We start from the raw sequence: 20,478 nt of genomic DNA on the forward strand, positions 1-20,478 counted from the left end.
AGGAATCCATGAGCTGTAAGTACTATTTTATAGCGCTGGCTACATGTAGGGCGGAGGTCAGCCGATTCTGCTTATGCTAACCAGAAACAAAGTGTCAGCAAGCCCATGTTAAATTTCACAGAAGTAAATGCTGATTAAAGAGGATCACGTTGCATCTGACAGATTCCTTAAAGCAACAATGTCATATTATATGTCTTGCTTTGGTGAGAACTTTGGTGAGAAATGCAATGAAAGCACTGAGCTGTGGCCAAAATAAGCCTTTAAAATGGTGTTGATCATTATAGAAAGAAGAAGTGCTGTTTTTTTTAATAGTAAAGCTTTATTTCTTTACATTTGGTATACCCTTTCCCCCCCTCTTTCAATCATGGCAAAAATAGCTTGGCATCAAATGAAACTACATTTGTTACAACTATATTTACTGCACCCCCTCAATCTGATAATTGACAAGCATAACTCACACATCTGGGGCCAGTATAAAAATATATGTGCGGGTTAAGCGTGAATAATCCACAGCACTTAATTCACCACAGGCCTCGCGGGCTGCTCTCGTTTCCGTTTCGCTATCTGTTATAAATTTTTATTGGGTCGAGATCACCCCCCGAAGAGTGCTACCAGCCAGATTCTAGGCTCTGAACCCTCTGGGTTAGTAGCCTGTCTGACGCCACCGAAATTTTTGTCCTCTCTCTCTCTCTCTCTCTCTCTTCCTCCCTCATTTGCTTTCTCTTTTAGGTTTGCTGATTTGCTGCCGATTATATAGGCCTCTATTGGCTATTTTTTGGTGAAGGGGTCAATATTGATTTTTCATTCCCATGCGAGCAGCCTTGAATAATCCTTTCCCCATAAGTTCTTTTATACACAAGGACATTTGTCAGGGGCCACTGAAGGTAATAGAATGACACTGGAACGGAAAACAAATCCATTACCTTGTCAAAATTCTATTTAACATCATTAGCTCTTATTCAAGGAAAATGGGATAATGCTTTCAGCTGATAGGATTGCCTCCTTTTTAGCGGCATACTAAATCAAGATTGGGCATGTTTCGCTAGGACGCTTCGAATATTTATCTGAATCTGGTTATCTGAAAGAGAAATTTCGCACATCTACTCACTAAAGTGAATCATAATCGGTCCCAAATAAATGTATGTACAGTATACTTTAAAAAATCGTCCCCTTATTCTTCATTGCTAACTCTTCAGCACTGGTGCTTTTTTATTTCCCACTGGAGCAAGACACTAGAGCAAGGAGATTTGGGCAACTCACAATACAATCTTAAAAGATCTTGAAGCTATAACCCTTTTGTTTGTGCAATTTACTTTCACATTGAATCCTGATGAAAAAAGAAAAACAAAGAGAGACACAACTGTGTCATCTTTACCTTTCCAGACACAGGTCTATACAGAACTTTAGGAAATACATCTACTTTGTATTGATTTTAGCTACACTTCAATCTAAACTTACTGATTGCTTCCCATGGTCTCTTTGAGGGGTTGGTTGCTGGAAGAGCTTCATTTATTACTCTTAAGACGACCTCGGATATAGCTTAATTAAGTATTAATCCAATTGTACCTTGAGTGCAAGTGGATTCTTTTATTTCATTATTTGTCTGTACTTGATTCTAGAAACAATTACAAGACCAGACCACTCAGTGCAGTGTTCAGAATACATCTACTGAAATCCTATCCAAAAAAGCTATCCAAAGGATCCAACTTAACTTTTGTTCCATTTATTATGGTGGAACTTGTCCATTGGGGGAAATTACTGTGTTTTAAACCTGACACTTCCTGGACCTCACAGTACTAAACCACAAATATCTGGTGAATCTAAGACAGGAAACACAAACTTCTTCCACAATAAGATGATCCTATTGATGGCATTGTTGTGAAAGTCATTGCATGTTTGACTCAGGATAAACTAGAGATTTGCAGAATTTTACCCAGGAGGGATGCATTTTAGTTTGGAATTTAAAGCTAGAATACACTAGCTGGTTGCTACATCTAATGGAAATTTCCAGAGTTTGACTTTTAGATTAGGCTATATAAACACACTGGCTTCTGGCCAGGCCAAATATTGGACTAACGACTGAATGGCTGCTTGTGGTCAAATATCTTCACCCTGACATTTTAAGATAGACCTATTCTAATGATCAAATGTTTTCTACATGCTGATATTTGCAATATGCTGAGCTAAATTACAACTGGGTACGATGAAAGGTTGAAAATCACTATACCAGTTCTCTCTTCTGGCAGAATTACCGACATGTCTGGTTTGGTGACAATGGTGTCGAATTTTCTATTATACTCACATAAATACATCATCCCGTCAGAAAAGTAAACCTCAAGTTCTTAGATGGACAACTGATTCAAGGGAGGGGGGGAGTGCTTTCGGGTGCTGCCTATCTTAATTTAAATGCAATTAAGATCCTCTTCTCTTCTTCTTAAATCTTTATTTTATTTCTTTTTCTTCTTCTACCACCTCAATTACAATACAATACATGTTATTAATCCTGTTCCTTTGTTCCTCTTCTCAATCTATACCTCTAACCACCTTATCTAAACTCCAAACATTTCACGGTGATTGTTTAATCCATCTTGAAAACAAAGACAGTCCTTTATTTCTCTCTAGTTGCTGTCTTTAGGTACGCATCAATGCCTTTCATTTTGTTTCTAGCATGTAAGGGACCACTACCCCCTCGTTTGTTTTGGTTTCAAATACTTCATATTTCCCATCAGGCCCGATAAATCATCTTTACAGCTGCTGAGGAGCAGCTGGGTGCAGGGGAAACACGCTGGATAAACACCTCCAGGATCTGCTTTGAGACCCCCACACACTGTTTTCCCTATTAATTGTGGCCCGGTCTCCCGCTCTGAGGTCTCTCTCTCCACTGTCGTTTACTGACCTGCAGATCTTTTAGCACAGTGCTGCGAGTTTATTGCAATCTCAGCCTTAAACAACTGCCAATTAGGCAGGCGACATAGAAAAAATGGAAATAAGAAAGTGTCTCAGCAAACAGGGAGAGCATGGCATGGCCAAAGTGTTAAGAAACAAAACGGAGAAGTTTTAAGTCTTTAAGATGTGTCCTCTGTTGTGGAGGTGGGGAATGCCTTTTCACGTGCTTGTGGAATTCTGGGTCTAATTGACCCTGGGATTCATTGCTGGCCATTAAAAACAATGTGGTCTCTCACCTCACTGCTGGGAAAGAGCTAAACTGGGGACAAATGCTCCTCTCTCTCTCCCCCCTCCTCGGACAACAACTAAGCTAATAAGCTAAATGCACCAGGCCTGCAAGCATCTTCCCCAACACAGATGATATTCAGCACATTTCCTCTGCTCGAAATTCAGCTTTCATGGATGAGCTGCTCGTTTCTGGCCATTTGACTTTATGGCATGTATGTGGCAGTTGCTGGCATGAGTCAGCTCGGGGAAAAAAAAAGAAAAAGAAAAATTCCTGGAACTGTACAGACGATTTCGCTTTCTAAGTAATGTCAAGGCTACAGTGGGTGGAGTTAGTAAGTATAAATAGGCAAAAGTATAGTGGGACCAAGAGGGGTGTGTGAATGTCAAGATAAATGAATGTGCTTAAATGTAATTACACTGGTCATGCAACTTCAGACTGGGACGTGTAGGCACCTTTGATTATGCATGAGCATTTTAAAAGGCATACACAATTAGAGTTCAGTGCTGACAAGTCATGTTTAGCTATGGCACTGTCATCATAATTATGTTTAGACTTCAACTTGCAGGTTGACATAGTGCTTTATACACCATTGCAGTTGAAGATTTCTGAATCACTGTCAGTTAATTTAAGGGACGGTCTGAGAGAGAGAGAGAAAGAGAGAAAGAGAGAAAGAGCGAGAGAGAAAGAGTAAGAGAGAGAGAGAGAAAGACAGACAGAGAGATAGTGAAACAGAGAGAGAGAGAGAGAAAGAGAGAGAAAATGCTTACTACCAGGATATCTCACACTTCTCTGCCCAAAAAGGTTATTGTCTTCGGCTGGTCCACCAGGCTGGGAGTGTTAGATGAGACATATGGTCAGTCAGCTATTGTTAGCCCAATAGTCTGTCACTGCCTTGGGGCCTGTGTGTGGTATCTGATTGTAAGTGTTGGGTTGTGGGTTGTGGGTTGTTTTGGGGGGGGGGTCATGGAAGCAAATGAGGGAGGTGTAGAAGTAGAAGTGGTAGAGTCAATAGAGAGAGAGAGAGAGAAATAGAGAAAGAGAGAGAGAAAGAGAGAGCCAGAGCAGGGGGGAGAGATGGGTATGAGATTTACTAACCTCCTGTATGAGAGATGAAGAACCACCACCGAAAGCAACGCCTGAATTTCCCAGCTTCCTCTCTGGCCCATTGGCTTTTCCTGACTCCTGACACATTTCAGAAGGGGCACAGATGAAAGATCAGTTGGCATCGTATTGGGGAGGGCTGAAAAAACCTTGCATTTGAACTGTCACGGGCAGTTGCAGACATGGACAAAGCTCTGGCGACCCGATCGCACAGTCAGTAGTATTTTCAGGACTTGTGGAACCAAAAGGGAGCACATCAGTGGCGATTGCAGGTTTCATAATCATTCCCAACACAGTGATTTGGTATTAGTTGATATCGGTCAATTTTGGATTATTCTGTCACTCTCCATTCACAATCCTAGCAGCTGTGCTTTCATCTCGAACAGGCATTATAAACCATGGTTTCCTACTAGCAAGAGTACATTTTAATGCATAAGCCAAATGCAAAGGTATGAGGGGATTCCATGCAAACTCCATGCAAACAAGCGACAGTGTTAGTAATTTCCACACCAGACACGGTTATAATAGGCGGGTAAGCCGTGCCCTCAAGCCAAGCTGTACCACACCTTGAATCTGACCATTTGCATTTCCCCTCGCTATGCCCACATGGCTTTTGGCCAGGCGCTTAACTAGAGCAGCAGACGGGACCATTATTAAAGTAATCAGCCCACTCTTCGGGATTAGAGTGGTGAGCTAATTTACTTATGTTACATCTGATCTTTCACCCCCTGGCAAAACCCACGGGGGCCTCTACCTGAATCAGATTGAGCAGGGCAGGCTGAGATTACCCTCAATCTCCTAAATAGTTCAGTATCCACGCAGAAGATGGGATAGGGGTCGAAAGAGCCCGGCCGTTTCACTAACAGTGCAGGGTCGCAGACGTGCAAAATACCGCCATGACACAAGACACGTTTGAGTGAAAGAGACAAACTGTTATACTCTCATACAGTGGCATTACACAAGTATGCGCAGGGTACGGTGTCAGTGATATTCGGACAATGTTACAAGACACATGAGAATCTTTCAGCCAACCACAGTACAGTGAGGGTTACTCTAGTAGACACCCTTTACAAGACCCCCGACCCCATAATTATGTCATTTCCTCCAACGGCACAAATGGAAAAGAACAAACGTAATATTCTAAATGCCTTGCGCGAACCAATCAAGATGGAGTTACACCACCGAACGCTATAAGCATAGATGGGGAGGGGCTCTCTGCAGGACAGGCTAATCCTGGCTACAGGAATAGGAATAGGAATATCTGATGCTGACCCTGAAGCCTAAGACACTCCACACGCTTGATTCCTGCGTATCTTACGTTACCACTCCTCACCCTAATCAATGTTGACATGTGGGACCATATGGAGCCTGTCCACTGACATGTGGTTCCTTCTCTCTCAGCTCCCAGCGTCTGTTTGTTCCACTGAAGCCCATATCTAGTGGCCGTGACCGATTTATTTCATGGATGGAAATAAATATATCAAGCTGGAACGCGCATTTTCAGTGGCTGCAAACTAAGTAGTTTGCTTTTTAAATTCTGTAAAGAAGGTTTATACTTTCTTTTCTTTCTAGTCTTGTCTTTTTCGAAGATATACTGTATTTAAAGGGCCTTGACACATAAATGGAAACATTTATGGCTCTCATCTATCTGAGGGTCATCTGTGCTTGTATAGCCTTGCTACAATATCCTCAAAAAGAAAAAAAATCCTGAAGAAAATTCTCATTCTTTAAGGAGATACAGTTTAATCACTATGAAGGTTCAGTTGTTGTAAAAAAATCTTAAAAGCAATTAAGATGTTCAAGCAAACTGCAAATAAATTCCACCAATATCTTTAGTGTGAATAAAGTTGCAGTTAAAGTTCTATTTCGTATCGCTTTCAAATGTCCATATTGTGACGCGAAGGGTGGACTGTGATGTGTTCCTTTTGCTTTGTTTACATGCTATCTAAAGCAGTATTTTAAAAAAGACAATAGAAAAAAAGACAATAGAAAAGACAATAGAATTGTAATCCCTTTGGGCAAGGCCACCACAAAATGTCAAACAACCTTCATTTCATACTTTAATATATGGAAACATGCATATCAATTATAAAATTGACTTTAAACTCTGTTGGCTGTTTAAGACACATATATAGTCTTTATCTATGTATATGGAGCGCAGTGGTTTTGAAACAGTGCAGCGCAGTGTTTTTTTACAAACAGCTCACCCAATTTCTTCACCTCGATGTTACTTGTTACGATGTTACTACAGAGACATAACCCCACCATGGGGCACAAGCATGGACCCCTAGCGAGAGCGCCTGTTTTCTTTTCTAGCTGACTGCCCCTCTGACGCAGGCACTGTGGAAGTCATCCCACCCGGGGGGCCCGCTAGGAACTCACAGAAGTGTTGGCCAGGCCCACTGCAAAGACCAAGAGAGCCATGCAGGAGGGTGTCCTGTATGCCATGTCTTATTATGTGAAGAGGAAATAATAAGGGAGATTGGGGCTGGCTGCTGGTGGCTGGCATAGGCCTCCAGACTTTTATTATGAAAGTGCTGTTAATTCAGTGTTCTCCATGGGCTGAGTGAAATCACATCTAATTCAGCAGGGGTTTACAGAACACAGGGGTGTTAAGAGAGTCCCCTGCCTGGGCCCCCTTTGGCCCCAGGGGTGAACGGTGTGGACTATTACACTGCGCAGCACTTCCTAAAGCAAAGTGGAACACAATGCGTCCAGGCCCGACGGCCATCTCTTAATACCACACGTGATAATGGCACCCTCCGTGGCGCCCGAGCGGAGACTGAGCACGCACAGCGCTGTTTGTCTGGCCTGAGCGTGATTGTCGTAAACAAAAGTGGCGGTGGTGGTAGAGGGGTGGGTGAGGGGTTACTTTTGCAAGAAATTCCTGCGGCTACGTGATTAAAATGTGGCACCCACATTAAGGGGAGGCTGTTTAAACAAGTTTGCCTGGGCCCTGACTTTTAATGAAAGAAAAGGCAGCCATTTGCAGAGAAAACAAGTCTGCTTCAATGGCACATTGTGCCCTGCATCGGATGTTTATTAGCACTCCTTGCTTGAGTTATAGTGGAAAAAAAGAAAGAGAGAGAGAGAGACACAGAAAGAAAGACAGAGAGAGAGAAAAGTTCCTGGCATACTTTCACTGACACCACTCAAGCGAAGAGTGAGGCTTCAACAAACATAGCATTAAAACCTGTAATACCCTGATAGCCAGACTCCCAGTGTCTCAGACTGGGCCTGCCTGGCCAAGAGTTTCTCTCCGTAACACCTTCCCCCACCCAAACGTCTTAAAGCAGGAATGGCAGAGTAAAAGCATTCAGGAATGCTATTAAAACATTTCCATTGACAGAGCAGGTCCTCTTTACTAATCTGCAGCTGCTGCAGCCATACTGGTCTACGTACAAGAGAGAGAGAGAGAAAGAGAGAGAGAGAGGGAGAAACAGAGAGAGAGTGAGATAGAGAGAGAGAGAGAGATGCTAGGGTCTGAAATCAAACTCTTTACCATATGGGGAATTTACTTCATGCATATGTTTCAACTTCACACAGACTGCATGCTGAGTGGCTTAATGGATTTCCAGCAAAACACACACCTAAAGCTGTGCAATCAACCAGAAGGGGCTGGAGGGGTGGAGCTGCGCAGTAAAAGAAAAGGAATTTCTCGTGTTGACACTGGAGTTGCCGTGTGAGCATGTGTATCTGTGCATGAGTGTGTGTGTGTGTGTGTGTGTGTGAGAGAGAGAGAGAGAGAGAGAGAGAGAGAGAGAGAGAGAGAGAGGAACTGTGTGTGTCCGTTTCAAAGACAGCACCAGGTCTTTACAGACATATAAAGAGTCCAATTCGAAGGGGGTTGGGTGGGAGGGTGGGGTTACTTGAGAACGCCTCTGGCTCGACTGTTTTAAAAATATCACACAAACCTGACAGCGTATCCCAGGTTACAGGATGGCTCTTGAGCCATCATCACTATCACGCTCGACAAAAAAAAAAAAAAAATTGAGCTGGAGTCCCCATGAAAAACAGGGAAGGGAAGAAAGCATGCATTTACATCCTGCTGAATGAAAATGTTTGTTTAACCACAAGCCTATTTTCCTTTCCTGGGGAGTGGGGGTGGGGAAATACTTTGTCTTCCTTTCAATGATTTCACAATTGACTCATTTTCCTGTTTTCTCAAAGTGTTTTGCCTTATCTGACAAATTCCAAGATTAAATTGGGCCAAGGCAGACCGCCTGCAGAGCTCCCTGCTTTAGTACATCCTCTACTATCAGAGAAAGGAACGGGGGAGTCCCACAAACTCTAAATTGAATTGATTACGTAATGTGTTAATAGTTCCTTGCTCTTGGAGAGTACAAGCAAGGGAAGAGCATGGCCAACTTCTTCATTGAAGTTTCTGAAGTGAAACCGTACACCAGAGCTGATGCACCTCCACTCTCCCCCTGCTCCCTACCCTTGTACGTACACAAACACACACACACACACACACACACACACACACACACACACACACACACACACTCTCTCTCTCTCTCTCTCTCTCTCTCTGTCTGTCTGTCTCTCTCTCTCTCACACACACACACACATACAAACACACACACTCTCTCAGACACACACACACACACACACACACACACACACACACACACACACACACACACACACACACACACACACACACACACACTCTCTCTGTCTGTCTGCCTTTCTCTCTTTCTCACACACACACACAAACACACACACACAAACTCTCTCTCTCTCTCTCTCTCTCTCACACACACACACACAGCACACAAACATTGACATGCACACGCTTCCCTCCACCAATTCAACAATCCCCTTCCCCCCAAACCCTACCCTCTGATCTCCCTATGGGGGGAAAAGTCATTCTGTGAATTTTTAATGTTTCCAAAATATGGCTGCAAGGCCGGTTGCAGTGTTTGGACACGTTCAGAGCAACCAACGCAATGGCAAAAGTCGGAACTCACTGTCCAATAAAGACATAAATAAAGTTGTACCCCTCCACTTACCGTAACGTACCACAGAGTGATTATTATGGGATTTATCAGGAGACAATGGACTGCTGTCAGTGTTGCTCAGCGACCCCTATAGAGACAGGTGTGGGAAAAGCACAAACGAGCCGCCTTCACTACCGTGACTACTGTGACTAGCCTGAATCTGTCTGTCTATGGTAGTGTTGAAATCAACAATGACCCACAAATTATGCGTTTTTATAACACCACCATGGTTCACCATAATATTATGTAATATTGTGCAGGTACTTCACTGAATTAAAAAACCCACTGTATTAGTATATGATTTAGTAATATCTACATAATAATAATATAGTTATAGTTAAATTATATCATGCTGATGTGGACAAGGTACTTTTTGCGTCTGTTGTGTTGTGTGTTTCTTTTTCCCTTTCTCAGATTCATCTTTCGGCTGAGCGGTTTGTACGGCAGCATGTGTACAAGTGTGCGATTTGTTGCTATTTCGTAATGTTTTGGCTTGGAGCCCGACTGACGCAGCCGGGGAGAGTGAGCGCGAGAGAGAAATCCCGGCATGTTTTGGGTGCGCGCCAGACTGACATGCCAGCAGGTCTAGTTTCCTGCGTATCCTGCACTCCTGCCAAACTCTACGCAACGTCTTGTGTTTTTTTCCCTCTCTACTCACGGTTTCTTTGACAACATACAAACTCTTTCTATGTTTTTTTTTTGCTACGCATATACACACAGATGTTAGTCCTTCAATGTTTGTGTATAGAAAAGCTGAAACTGAATACCACTTCACTGCATATGAGCACAAAACTACTACCACTTCACCAGCATCATTCAATCAGTACAGCAGTAAAAACAAATTACCAAAACTACACAGTAGAACCCTGAACCACCTTCAAAGTCACCATCTCATGGACTTCATCACTAAAGATTTGCAGTCATATTATGATAATTGAACAGTTCTTCATGCCAACATTCAGCTTTAAAAGCAATGACCAGTCCGCTTAGTTATTTCTCCAAAGCCACATCTTGTTCTTATTTCAGAGAAGCCATTTATTGCCCTTAAATGTGGTTTTCTTTTGCAACTTTGAAAACACGCCGTATACCGGCTCCAGCCTGTCTGCCAAAGTGGCACCAGCATCCTTTCATTGTGTTTAGGTCCACTGAATCAATTTGCGAGAATGGCAGCAAGGGAATCATTTGAAAATTCAAAAACATGTCTCAGCAACAGCACACCAGTGACATGTATACTGAAGCATGACAATTCTTCATTTGGGAATTAGACTATTTGGGAATTAGACTGCTTGGCAAGAAATATGCACAATTCCCCTTTACGTCTCAGAATAGGTGTACAACTGCCGTAAGTGCAAAGAATTATATTTCAAATTTCGTCACTATCACACAAGAAATTGACTTGAACACTATACAGTACTATTCTTATATTGACAGAATGTTTTAAAAAAAACTATTACATGTATTGTAACACTAGATTATTATCAGTTATAACACAGACAAAACAAACAATTTCCCCACCCAGATATTAAATCCGACAACTCTTGACATGATTTCTATACAGATTCTGCTCCTTGCTGAAGCACCTGAGAGAGCCTGATGACTCCATTTTCCATTTGTTTAGATCTCAATCAAGGTTATTAACCTAATTTGGACAACATTTTCTCTGCCTTCAGTTACATTAATGTAGGGCCTAATGCAGTCCCTGAAGTACAGATCACATTCAGCAATGTCTGTAAGTGATAGATCATAAATAAGAAATGATCTGTCCATTTAGGCTTGCTCATTATTAGGTTCAGCTGACGCAAAGGCTTGTCATTGAGCATACACACAAACAACTTGCATGTAGCATTAATCTCAAAGTTATTTGTATTAGTTAGAACAACCAGATCACACTAACATGCACAGACTGAAGTAACTGATCACCCAAAGTTTTATGTACTTGTATTATGTAGCCATAGAAGGCAGTTCATCCTGATAATGGCTTTTTTGGTAACAATAGGGTAAATGGTAAATAGGGCAAATATGGACTCTCCTGTCCATACATGTGAGACAGAACAGAGAGAGGCAACTAGGAACTTTAGGGGGACTTTGCTTTACACTAAACTTATTTTACATACTTCCAGCATGTATTGTTAGGAAATGGAAATATAGATACATGTGTATGCAGCCTACCGTCCCCCACTGGTGACATAGCCTATTTGTAAATGCAACTGTCATATCCTGTAAAACTACAGGTTGAGAACAGCATACGCTTCTTCAAAAAAAAACTTGAAGCCTGATAAAAATGTATCCAACTTATGCAACAAAGTTTAGCCTGATAGCAAGTAGTGCAAAACGAGCATGATTTTAATGATAGTTTGGGGGGAATTACTGACAAATTACGGTACCTTACCTGTTTGAATTGCTCTTCGTAAGTCCACTCGTGGTGCTGCGATTGTGCATGAGCCATTCCACCGGGAGACTCGGGTTGCCTTGCGGCCGAGAATGACGGCTGGACTCTGGCGCCGGAGTGCTTTGGTGATTGTCCCGCATTAGAATGCATGCTGTGCCGAGGGAGATAGTGGGGCATGGGTCTCTCTATATCATCATCTACGAACCCCTCGTTATCAATATCTTCGTCATCAAGATCTCGGTCTTCATCTTCCATGCCACGATCACCCTCCAGGTCATCGTCAACGTCGGAGTCGTCGTTAGGTCTTTCAGGAAGCCTGTGCGGGTCGGGGTGTGCAGGTTGCCGGTCACTGGAACTTGCCCCCGGAGACGAGAGTTGTGCTCCGGCAGCGAAAGCACCTCTCACCGCTGCCTGATAGTGACGGAAAGCCAACGCTTGCTGCTGAATTTGTGAATCCATCAGAGACCTGATGTCTTTGTCTTTTTCTGCTAGACGAAGCTTCTCTTCCAGAGCCAGGCGGGCAGCCTGCTGCCGCTGGAGGTTTTCCATGACCGCCTCTAGCTTCATTCCACCGCCGCTCGGATGGTGGTGTGACTGAGACCCGGAGAAGTGACTGTGGGTGGTGGAAGATGGAACCAGCAGAGGATGGTTGCTCGCCGAAGTGAACACGGCTTGCTGTTTGGATACAAATTATACTATGATTAGACCATCGCATGAAACGTTTTGTTTTTTTCAGGCGCGTATTTTCCAACTAGACTATTAAATTACGCAAGGATAAAACGCACGCGGATGTCAGGGACGCAACTTGGCTTTTTCAACTTGGGTTCTTAACTCCCAACTCATGAGAGGAGACTGCATTTCAGAAAAGTCAGGTTATCATCACTTCCAATTCATCTTCAAAGGAAATTATTCAAATTGCACACTAATCAACCACCGCCTCCGTTGCATCTATTACGATTAATGTGGTGCTTAGGCTTTGGCTACACACTCGGTTACTTAGCATACTAGCTTGTAGGTTCTAAAACTATCTCACACTTCAACGTGTGAAGTGCACCAAATGTCACTTAACAACACACACGGCTCTCTGGTAACGTTTAACATATTCCGCCGAATGGTCTATAAGCTATCCTACAGTTTCGTGCAATGCACTTGGTAGCTGACATCGAATACGCTTTGGAGTTAAACATAGTTATCAACAACCAACGTTGCTGTATGCTTGTTTAATGTGCTACAAAAGACATGCACTATCATAAATGGATGTCGGTATCAAATCATTCAAACTAGGTTTGGTGAATAATTTCACCAACGAGTTAATCGAAACATTCCAATAAAGTTAGTCTCAGTAAGAATGGGAAATCAGATGCTTACCAAAGCAGATTTAGTTGCTATGCTGGTGTTGTCAACCATGCTTCTCCTGTCAGATATAAAGCAACTGTTCTAAAGTATCCCTTTTTCAAAAGTCAGATGTGGATGTATTCCTGTTTTAACATCGAGATACTCGTGTCAATAATAGCGAGGAAATAATTCGTTTAAAAAAATTAAACGCTGGCGAGCCCTCCAGCCCCGAAGGTTTTGGCAACAAGTGGCAACTGTAGGCTGAATGACCTCTTCAGGCTGGAGATCAGCCCTTCTGCTCCCATTTGCTAACAACACGTCAATAGTGTGATAAATATGGAGGGCAGGGTCTACTGACAACCAAGGAAATACAGTTAAACGACCCGATCGGGAGATTTCATATTGACACACGCTACGTAGCCAACAGTTCAATGCTAGTCAGAAACTTGGTGTAATTTGTAATTATCTACATTAATTAATTATCACTTTCTTTAACAATTAGGCTACTTTCACCCGACAACCTGGCAATGTCAAAACGAATGAATATGAACCTGCGAACACCAAATTGTCTCTCCCTGCTGTTTATGACAACTGAAAAAAAAAAAAAAAAAACTTTGTGAAGCGGACAAAATGGAATTGTTTGATAGGCTATTGTATATGACCGACACTCGTGTAGGCTAGGCCTAATGCTATTACATTTAATAAAACTACCAAAATGTCCACTTCAATTTACTTAAAAACTGTGCCTTTCTGAAGTGTGCTGTCTTTAACCAGATTTTTAACACACATTGCACCACCACAGGTTTTGAATCTTGAATGTGAACACTTGTCTAGAAACAACATCGCTTGTAGAACCTGAAACCACTGAAAACTAAGGCCTAACGATTCGAACCCATTAAAGTAGCCTGTCCATTATCGTTAACTGCGTATTTCCAAGGAATAGACCTACTCTCAGGACAGTATTCTGAACCACGAATAGGCCCACTAAAGAAATAGTTAGTTATGGTTGTAGTCCACCATTTCATTCTAAGTTCTCCATTAAAGGAAAGTTTGAATGTCCATCACAGGCTTCAGTTTTATCCCAACCCTATCCTTATAATCCATCCTCATATGGTTGCCTATTATATATTGCATAGGCAAGGTTAAAATGTCCGACAATTAAGTCATTTTGTTTTCTTTCATTTACACAGGCCAACACTGGAATCCCAAAATGAGAATAAATGTAGGCCTACACCTACCTTGTATTAGCTCAAAGCTGCACCAGATCAAATACAATGAGCAATCACATAACAGATTGTGTCTTTTTCAGCATAATATGTATGTGAAATACTTGCAGTTTTCCCATCCAGTTATTTTTTTTATCTTTAATTGGACGTGCAGCATTAAATCTTTCTAGTTCTTTCAGCTATTACTTTAATCAAAATTATAGTTGTAGTTTCAAAATGTTTTGTCAACTATGATTCCCTATTCTCTCTCTCTCTCTCTCTCTCTCTCTCTCTCTCTCTCTCTCTTTCTGTGTGTGTGTGTGTCTGAAGTTATTACAGTACACATGTGAACACACTGCAGGCAGGGGTGAAGAAGTAGGCATTTGGCCTGAGCTTGAGTTCCCTGAGTCCTCCTTAAAGAGCGCTAGCTGCTGCCTCTTCCCTCTCCTCATCCTCACTCTTCCCCCGGGGCCCCTTATTGTTGCTCTGGGCTAATGTTGTTTTGCCTCTAGCAGCATAAGCATGATACACTGATTCCCCTGTGTGTGTGTGTGTGTGTGTGTGTGTGTGTGTGTGTGTGTTAGAAGCTTTCTAAACATCCTCCATCAAGAAAAAAATAATGTTGGAGCTTTTGTTTAATGTTATTTAATTTAAAAACAGAACCCTTCCAATAGTACCTAGCCATAGTGGTTTGTGTACGTATGTGTGTGTGTGTGTGTGTGTGTGTGTGTGTGTGTGTGTGTGTGTGACTTTATGTGTGAATATTTTATTCACATTAAAATGAACACTTCCAGACACCACTAAATCCTGAATCATAGCAATATTTCTGGCAGGGAGCCCATAATAACTGACCCTTATTTGCCACGTACCAAACCCATTTCAGTGAAATTGTTACTGATTGGCTGTAGGGATCTGACAGTCACAAATGTGATGTCTCAGTTGGCTTCATGTGCTTATACTGTGGCCACTCTAATCATTCTGATGACCAGCGCTGTTCTGATCAAGATAAAAGGAACTATTAACCATTGACCTCAATAGCTCCCCTTTAAGCATGCGAGGATGTTTTGGCTGTGGACACAGAGTAAAATTTATAATAATTTTCTGACAATAATCCTTCTGAATTAAATATATAACAGCGGCAACATCTCAGCTCTTAAAGCCACTACTGATTAGTATACATTTTCTGTCATCCATTTCCATCATGGCCGAATTCATAAAAGAAAATTGCAATGAATATAGGCATCAGCATTACTGGATAGACTGAATGAAAGCGTTAACACAAAAAGTTTTCCTATGGAGAAAGAAACTTCTGAAATGGCATCAAATTGTTTTGGAAGTAACTGCATAGTCTTGCAAGTAGATGACTGAAGGGATTTGTGAGTGTGTCTATGCAGATTAATGTAGAACGTGTAACTTTAATTGTTAAGTACAAAGATAGCTTTTTAATCATCATAAGAAGAAGACATTTAGCCTACACAGTTTTTACAGTAGAAGTTCATGTTGGACAGACACAGTGTGGTTTATTGGAAAACAGTACCACCTAGTGTTGAAAGCTTTATCTTACAGTTGTGGAAGAATACAGAGTTTCCACAGTTTTCTAAGAAGAAAGAAAGAATATTTTTTTTTTCAATGTTGTAATTCCTAGAAATCTAGACGTATTTGCTGCCAGGGATAGTAATTCCTAGGAAGTGTAACCAAAATAATATTACCATAATTATACATGCTAACTATGACTAGCATCACTAATATCACTAATATGGTCAGAAAATGTTCATTTCAAGGTAACTTACATTATAAACAAAATGATATACAAATCTCCAAACATTGACTGATAACCCATGTAGTAGTTCAGTTAGTGGGGATGGTTTAGTATCATGCTATAAGAGCTTGTCTTTTTACCTTTAAATCACACTAAAAATAACTACATTGTGCTTGTTTATAACAGGGAATATTTCTGTGTTATTTTTTTATTTATTTATTTTTATTCTCTTTTCTATTGTGGTAGCACCCATATCTGGGATAAAGCCTATACTGTATAGCAACTGCTTAATCGATGTATTTGGATTGTGAAATTATGTGCAGCCAGATGAAGGAGTCTGTTGTGTGTAGTTACTTTCACATGAATAATCATATTACAAAATCAGCTGGTTTAATGCTATTTTCAGGTTCAGGTTCATGCTAGTTTTTATCTTGAGAGTTGCAGGCCATTTAAAGACATAATTAACACAATTATCAGACACTGGACTAGGCTTGTTCTCTCTCTTCGCTCAGAGGCACAAACTCTCACGGCGTGGATGGCTAGAACAAGAGACAGGAAGGGGGATACAAAGGCACAGCAGATGTGTGGATCAATACTGATCAAGGATATTGATCACCTGGTTGTAAATGGGAACATGTAAAATAGATTTGTCTGCAGACATTTAGACCTCTATTTAGCATGTGTTTTTTTATAATAACAAGATGATCCATATAGGCTATTTGTGCTGTATTATCCATTAGTCCTTTTTTATTTTTATTTTTTAGACAAATTCATCAAAGGTGAGACACATGAACACAACATACAGTATTCATTCTGAAAGTATGCGCAACATGCAAACAAGCAAATGGACAATATTGTATTTTTGATTACATTATATAATTTATTTTTAATTACATTTATAATTTATTTGATATGTTTCTTACTTCTGCAAGCTTTTACCAATCTGTGGTCATTATAAGGACAGGTGAACAAGAGTATTTTGAATTCTAAGTAGGTTAACCTAACCTATAAGGGTCATGCGTTGGCTTTGTTACAACCGGTTAATTATTCCCCCATCCTCTTCAGCTCATCTGCCTGTGGTCAGAAGAGGCCATTCCTTAGGCCATACTGAAGCCACATGAAGGTACTAAACTAGGGATGAATAAGAGAATGTGTGTGCTTTGAAGCTCCGACTGTCTCAAGGCAATAGCCGTCTTGACCAGGTGCAGCACACGCATGCCATGTGTCAGTTACCCACACATTTCTTGGAAATGATGTATAATGACAGAGGAGATTAAGAAGTTATTAAGAAACAAAGAAGAAAATACTTGCGCTAATCATACTAATCCGTATGTTCTGATGTACTCTGAATATTGGTCTGTGTGTACATTATTTTTTTTACTGTAAGACGTTTTTCTGTACATAGTTATGTAGCCTACAGACTCCACAGAGGACTGGTTTGAGACATCAAACGGCAACAACAATACTGACAGACAGCTGTTTATTTCACAGTGATAAGCCCCACCAACGCCTCCCGAGGCTATCTCTGTAATCCTTTAATAAAGTAGTATGTATGTATTGGCATGACAGTGGCAACTTGGATGACATGCTCTCAACAGCTTCTGGATGAGAAGCTATTGACCAGTCCTCTGATGACTAGATGACAAGGAGGGAACTAATCCAAGTCATCTCGTCTCATAAAAGTGGACTACCACAACTGTCACATGGGTCTACTATGACCATGAAAAAACAGCTATTCAGTATGCACAGCTTTTCTCAGAGGCAAAGCAGTTTGGTCATGACAGATGAGTGTTGTTACAACTTGGAAAAAAGAAAAACATGTCAGCATGAACAAAGTAGATTATGGTGCTGCATGCACATTACTCCATTAAAGTTACAGTTTTAGCCTAAAACTGTTTTCATTGTTTAGGGTAAAACATTTCCCGCTGGGTTCACTTAGTTTTCAGATAACATTATGCCGTAGCCTATTATTTTAATAACACATAAAACTCATCTGACCCCTACAGCCTGGGAAAACATTGCCTAGTTTAATGTTACAGTAAGAGGGTGTCTGGCAAAGAAAGAGGTGAGGTTGCGTGTGAAACGGCAGTTTATCTTCAGTGTCTGATTACAATGGCACTGCATCTGCCGTATCTGCAGGTGTGGCGGAGCAACCATCACGTAAACCAACCCCATGGAGGGCGGCTGGCTTTGCTCACGGAGAGTCCAGACAGCTGCCGACTCAACTTGCTTGCTTCATTGCAAGCGTCCATCTAGAAGGATCCATAAGTCGGTTTTGTATTGCTTTAACTGTATCACTTGTTCACGTTTTACTGAATGCTGCTGGCTAGAGAAATATCTGTTCATGTGATTGTTTATGTCTGTCTCTTTGTTTGTATGGGTGGTTGGTTGCTTGTTTATTTCTTTCTTTGCTTGTTTCTGTAAGCAACAGAAATTGCTTGTAGTCAAGCAATACACAATAGTGATGAGAAAGCTCTGACTTTATGAAGACCTATAACAGAAAAAATTCTGAGAGGGTCTGGTCTCTCTAAACAAATGTGTTCATAATGATCTAAAAAAATGACTTTGTAAGAATGGCAAAGGGAACAAGATGGGAGAACATTGTTTGTTACAGTTTTACTTTATGCTGTTGTATTACTTGATATACTACCTCAGTATTGTCTTTTTCTATCTATAGTTTCTATCTGCATCAGATGTACAGTGTTTATAGCAACAATGTGTAATTGCCCAAATATTCCAGCAGATGTCAGTGGTATTACATCAGTGTGGATCTTCACAGGGAACACCCCTGTATGTGGATGTGTTGATATTACAGTAAAGCTGGTGGATAGAGAGGCAGGGGAAAGAGCCACACACATCTTGACAGACAGGCAGACAGACAGACAACACTGCATTAACAAGACTGTACCTGTTATTGAAGAGAAAAGAGGCACACTGCTGACTGGCATTCTCTGGTGACTGGCACTTCTGAGTTGGTGTATATGGGGCACTGTGTAAGTGAGCCATTTATGCACAACACACTCCACATTGACAGATGGCTTTCACATGACAGATGGCCGTAATTAAGTCCACACTTTAATAGATTTAAACAGGACAGGAGTCATGATTAAACAAAGTAGTGTTATCAGATTAACAAACGAAAACAGCCTGGCTTGTGTTCCTGGCCTCACCAAAAAAAGAAAAATTAATCACTGCGGAAATGTCACTAACCTATGTAACTAGGCAAAAGGTAGTCTGATTTTGAACCTTAAATATATTCATTTAGTTGTAAAAACATAGTTGGATGAGTAGGCTACATATGTTTTCCTCCGTGAATCTAAATCCTTACTAAAGCGTCTCACAAGTTCCCAACTAGACTAGGTGCTGGGAAACAAGACATTCAACTACATGGTAGGGCGGCTCTAATTGCCAAAAAAACCAAATTATACCCTTTGGGCTTATTCAAACAACATTAATGCAATGGGCTAAAGATAACAGTGACTAAAAGATCTGTTTGGATTCCACATATTTTTTTTTCCACTTAATTCTCTAATAGCTGTAAGTGGCTTGAGAGTTTTGGGGGGAACCTATATGCAGATAAATTACAGTACACAAGCCACAAACCCTCGCACGCCATTAAAACATGATGCAAATGAGGGATGTTTTTTTCCTTGTCCAGAGAACCTGGGTGAGTAATTTTCAATCCACCATATTAATGGCCCATGATAAATGTCTTGCTACAGTAACAGGCTGTTTTTTTATTGGTTTAATTTCTTTCTCTGAATAAACCGAGTGATTATTAAAATGATGTCCAAGCAAATATAATTTGATGCTGAGTAGTTGTGGAAAAATACATGTTCTACCTACGGTCAATGGTCCTGAAAATCTGTGGCCACAGGCTACTTAAATTGGAAGAGCCTTTATGTTTGTGAAGGCACTTAGGTCACAAGATCCACTAGGCGGCGCTCTCCAAACGCTTTGCAGAGATGAGTATTCTCACCTCTTTGGTCGAGACGTAATTCATACAATTTAAGATTTTACCATTGGGAATGTGCTTGCCAAATATGCAGGGAATCTATGCAAAAATTGCAGATGTATAATTAAAGCACTAGCGTAGAATGAGCTCATCTTCTCCAGTCCTCACATCAGCTGAAAATATATTAGCAATGACCACATTTAGCAGTTTCATCTCCCCATGTATAAACACTTAGCTATATTTGACTATCTCATTTTCCAAGTCACGGAATAAACCATCAAACTTGGAAGTTGGAAAGTGTCACCTCTCTCTCTCTCTCTCTCTCTCTCTCTCTCTCTCTCTCTCACACACACACACACACACACCGACGAACATTCTGTGCAAGATTAACTGCATATGACGTGTTTAAAACGTAAATATACTCTTTAGTATTAACAACAAGCCCAGTTTATTTGGCTTACAGTATGTCCTGCAGACCTGGGTCGCCTTGTAGCGCTCAATTGAGTTTAGCACAGGGACTTGTCTCTTTAAGAAAGAGGTGGGCTGCCTGGAG

General features: G+C 41.2%; 1 protein-coding gene across 1 annotated transcript in view; it reads right to left on the reverse strand.

Moving 5' to 3' along the window:
• Positions 1 to 13,296, reverse strand: part of arid3c (AT rich interactive domain 3C (BRIGHT-like)) — a 63,357-nt gene extending 50,061 nt beyond the window's left edge. Inside the window, exons 1-3 of the mRNA XM_048242930.1 lie at positions 13,040 to 13,296; positions 11,672 to 12,346; positions 4,271 to 4,357 (exon numbers count right to left, since the gene is read on the reverse strand). Coding sequence (XP_048098887.1) covers positions 4,271 to 4,357; positions 11,672 to 12,346; positions 13,040 to 13,078 — 801 coding nt within the window. The 5' untranslated portion in view covers positions 13,079 to 13,296. The remainder of the gene's footprint in view (positions 1 to 4,270; positions 4,358 to 11,671; positions 12,347 to 13,039) is intronic.
• Positions 13,297 to 20,478: the final 7,182 nt, after the last annotated feature.

Source organism: Alosa alosa, chromosome 5 (genome assembly GCF_017589495.1).
Source record: "Alosa alosa isolate M-15738 ecotype Scorff River chromosome 5, AALO_Geno_1.1, whole genome shotgun sequence".
Lineage (NCBI taxonomy): Eukaryota > Metazoa > Chordata > Actinopteri > Clupeiformes > Clupeidae > Alosa > Alosa alosa.